The sequence below is a fragment of the Panthera uncia genome (assembly GCF_023721935.1).
Source record: "Panthera uncia isolate 11264 chromosome C1 unlocalized genomic scaffold, Puncia_PCG_1.0 HiC_scaffold_3, whole genome shotgun sequence".
Classification (NCBI taxonomy): domain Eukaryota; kingdom Metazoa; phylum Chordata; class Mammalia; order Carnivora; family Felidae; genus Panthera; species Panthera uncia.
The window spans coordinates 4,618,271-4,620,338 of record NW_026057584.1 but is presented as its reverse complement, the minus strand read 5'-3'; the positions used below and the strand labels follow the sequence as shown (position 1 = coordinate 4,620,338).

The following is a 2,068-nucleotide window of genomic DNA, read 5'->3' as shown; positions in this document are numbered from 1 at the left end:
ATGTGGAAGTGAGGTTGGGTGGCCACTGCCCAACTCTCCGGCCACTTTGGGCTTTGGCCAGACACAGGCTGATGCGGGTAGTGGGGGGCAGGCCCACAGTCTGCGGAAACTGGGGTTCCTCCAGGAAGAGGAGGCAAGTCTGTGGCAGGCCAGTTGGACAGCTGGGGTTGTTGATGCGCACAGACCGGGAAGCTGCCTTTCTGTGTGTGCAGGGGACATCCCCAGCACACGGGCCCATGGCCACCTCTCTCTGTCCTACTTTGTGCCCGTCTCCTGTGCAGACACAGGCTGAGGGGGTTGTGCTGGGGGCCAGAAGACACCCAGAAAGCACACGTGGTCTTAGGCATTGAAAAGCTAACTTACCAGGAATCTGGGAAAACCCAGAGAGCCAGCTTGGTCTATACGGAGGGAGGTTCTACAACTTTCCCTGGCGTGACCAGAACCGTCGGATAGGATATTCTGAAGTTTCAGATTAAATTCCTTTCAAGTCTGCTTCCTCTGATGGCGTTCTCACCATAACTCTGAGGTGAGTTACTTGCTGTTTTCCACCAAATCACCTTTCATGTTCAAACAAAATTTAAATTTATATCTTGATCCTGATTTTTCTATTTTTTTCAAAGTTAAAAAGAGAGAGAGAGAGAGAGAGAGAGTACATGTGCAAGCAGGGGAAGGGCAGAGAGGGAGGGAGAGAGAATCCCAAGCAGACTCCACACTGTCAGCATGGAGGCAGAGCTGGATGTGGGGCCGAACTCACAAACCATGAAATCATGACCTGACCCAGAGCCAAAAGTCAGACGCTTAACCGACTGAGCCACTCGGGTGGCCTTAGTCTTGTTCTCGTTTAGCATTTCTTCCTTCTTCATTCAGGTTTCCTTTTCTCCACATTGACCCAATGTTCCCACAGTGCTTTTCTGCCGCCATTGGCCTGCCCAAGTTCCCATGCTTCCCAAGAGCAGCAGGCTGGGAGTGAGGAGAACTTTGGTCCCATTGTCCCAGATGTCCGCTGTGTGACCCTGGGCCCTAGTTTCCCCACCTTCAAAGTCAGAAGATGAAACTTGCGAATTTTAAACATCGTTTTTTTGTCTTTTTTAGCTTCAGCCACCAAATTACTGAGTCAGTTCAAAGAAAATGGTTTTTATTCAATTATTTAAAATACATTAATAGAGCAAAGACTTAATATATCAAACTATGTGCAAGATAATATGCGGTATATACGGATTAATAAAAAGCTGGAGTGCTGGTGACAGACTCAAGGTACCTCCTAGTTTGTCAAATCAGTGGATTTTCTAAATATCACATTTTAGTTTTGGTGACTGGTATTGATGAGCTGGAAAGATTGTGGAGTGTGTAATGAGTGGATTTCGGTTATATAGAAGCTTTACGTAGATTAAGAGACAGTTACAAGCTCTAGAAACAATTGCTATGGACGTTGAACTTGGTGTACAGCCTGCAAAGATCGGAGTGAACGCAGGGGCGGACGAACTCGCGGCGTTGGCCTGGGTCTTCTTCAGACAGGCGATGGTGAACCTTTTCCCTGGCAAGCCAGGACCGCCTCCATCCCTGAGACACTCGAGGATGGTTCCTCAGAAAGGCATTACTTTTTCGTCTTCTCCTTTTTTCCTTTCTTTTCCTTCTTTTCTCCTTTCCCCTTTTCAGTGGTCCCTCCTGTTAGTGCCAAGGCTCGCTTTTTACCCATAGGGGTTTTGGCATACCAGTCCTGAAATAAAACAGATTTGTAGGAAAATATCAAAATGACACTCATGCACCAAAATAATTCTTTTTTTTTTAAGTTTATTCATTTTGAGAGAGAGTGTGAATGAGGGAGGGGCAGAGAGAGAGGGAGTGAGAGAATCCCAAGCGGGCTCCGAGCTGTCAGAGCAAAGCCCCATGCGGGGCTTGAACCCACAAACTGTGAGATCAGGACCTGAGCCGAACCGAAGAGTTGGGTGCTCAAATGACTGACCCCCCCCCCCCCCCCGGTGCCTCCCAGGGGAATATTCTTAAAAACAGAGAAAAACTTGCTAAGAAGGAAGGGGCAAGCAGCCGTTAAACTTTGGGCATTTAATGT

At 47.8% G+C, this 2,068-nt stretch overlaps 1 protein-coding gene across 1 annotated transcript in view; it reads right to left on the bottom strand.

Annotated features, from left to right (window-relative positions):
• Window positions 1–1,118: 1,118 nt before the first annotated feature.
• IQCA1 (IQ motif containing with AAA domain 1) overlaps window positions 1,119–2,068 on the bottom strand; it is a 147,056-nt gene continuing 146,106 nt past the window's right edge. The window contains exon 20 of the mRNA XM_049614464.1: window positions 1,119–1,717. Within this exon, the coding sequence (XP_049470421.1) occupies window positions 1,595–1,717 (123 nt within the window). The 3' untranslated portion in view covers window positions 1,119–1,594. The remainder of the gene's footprint in view (window positions 1,718–2,068) is intronic.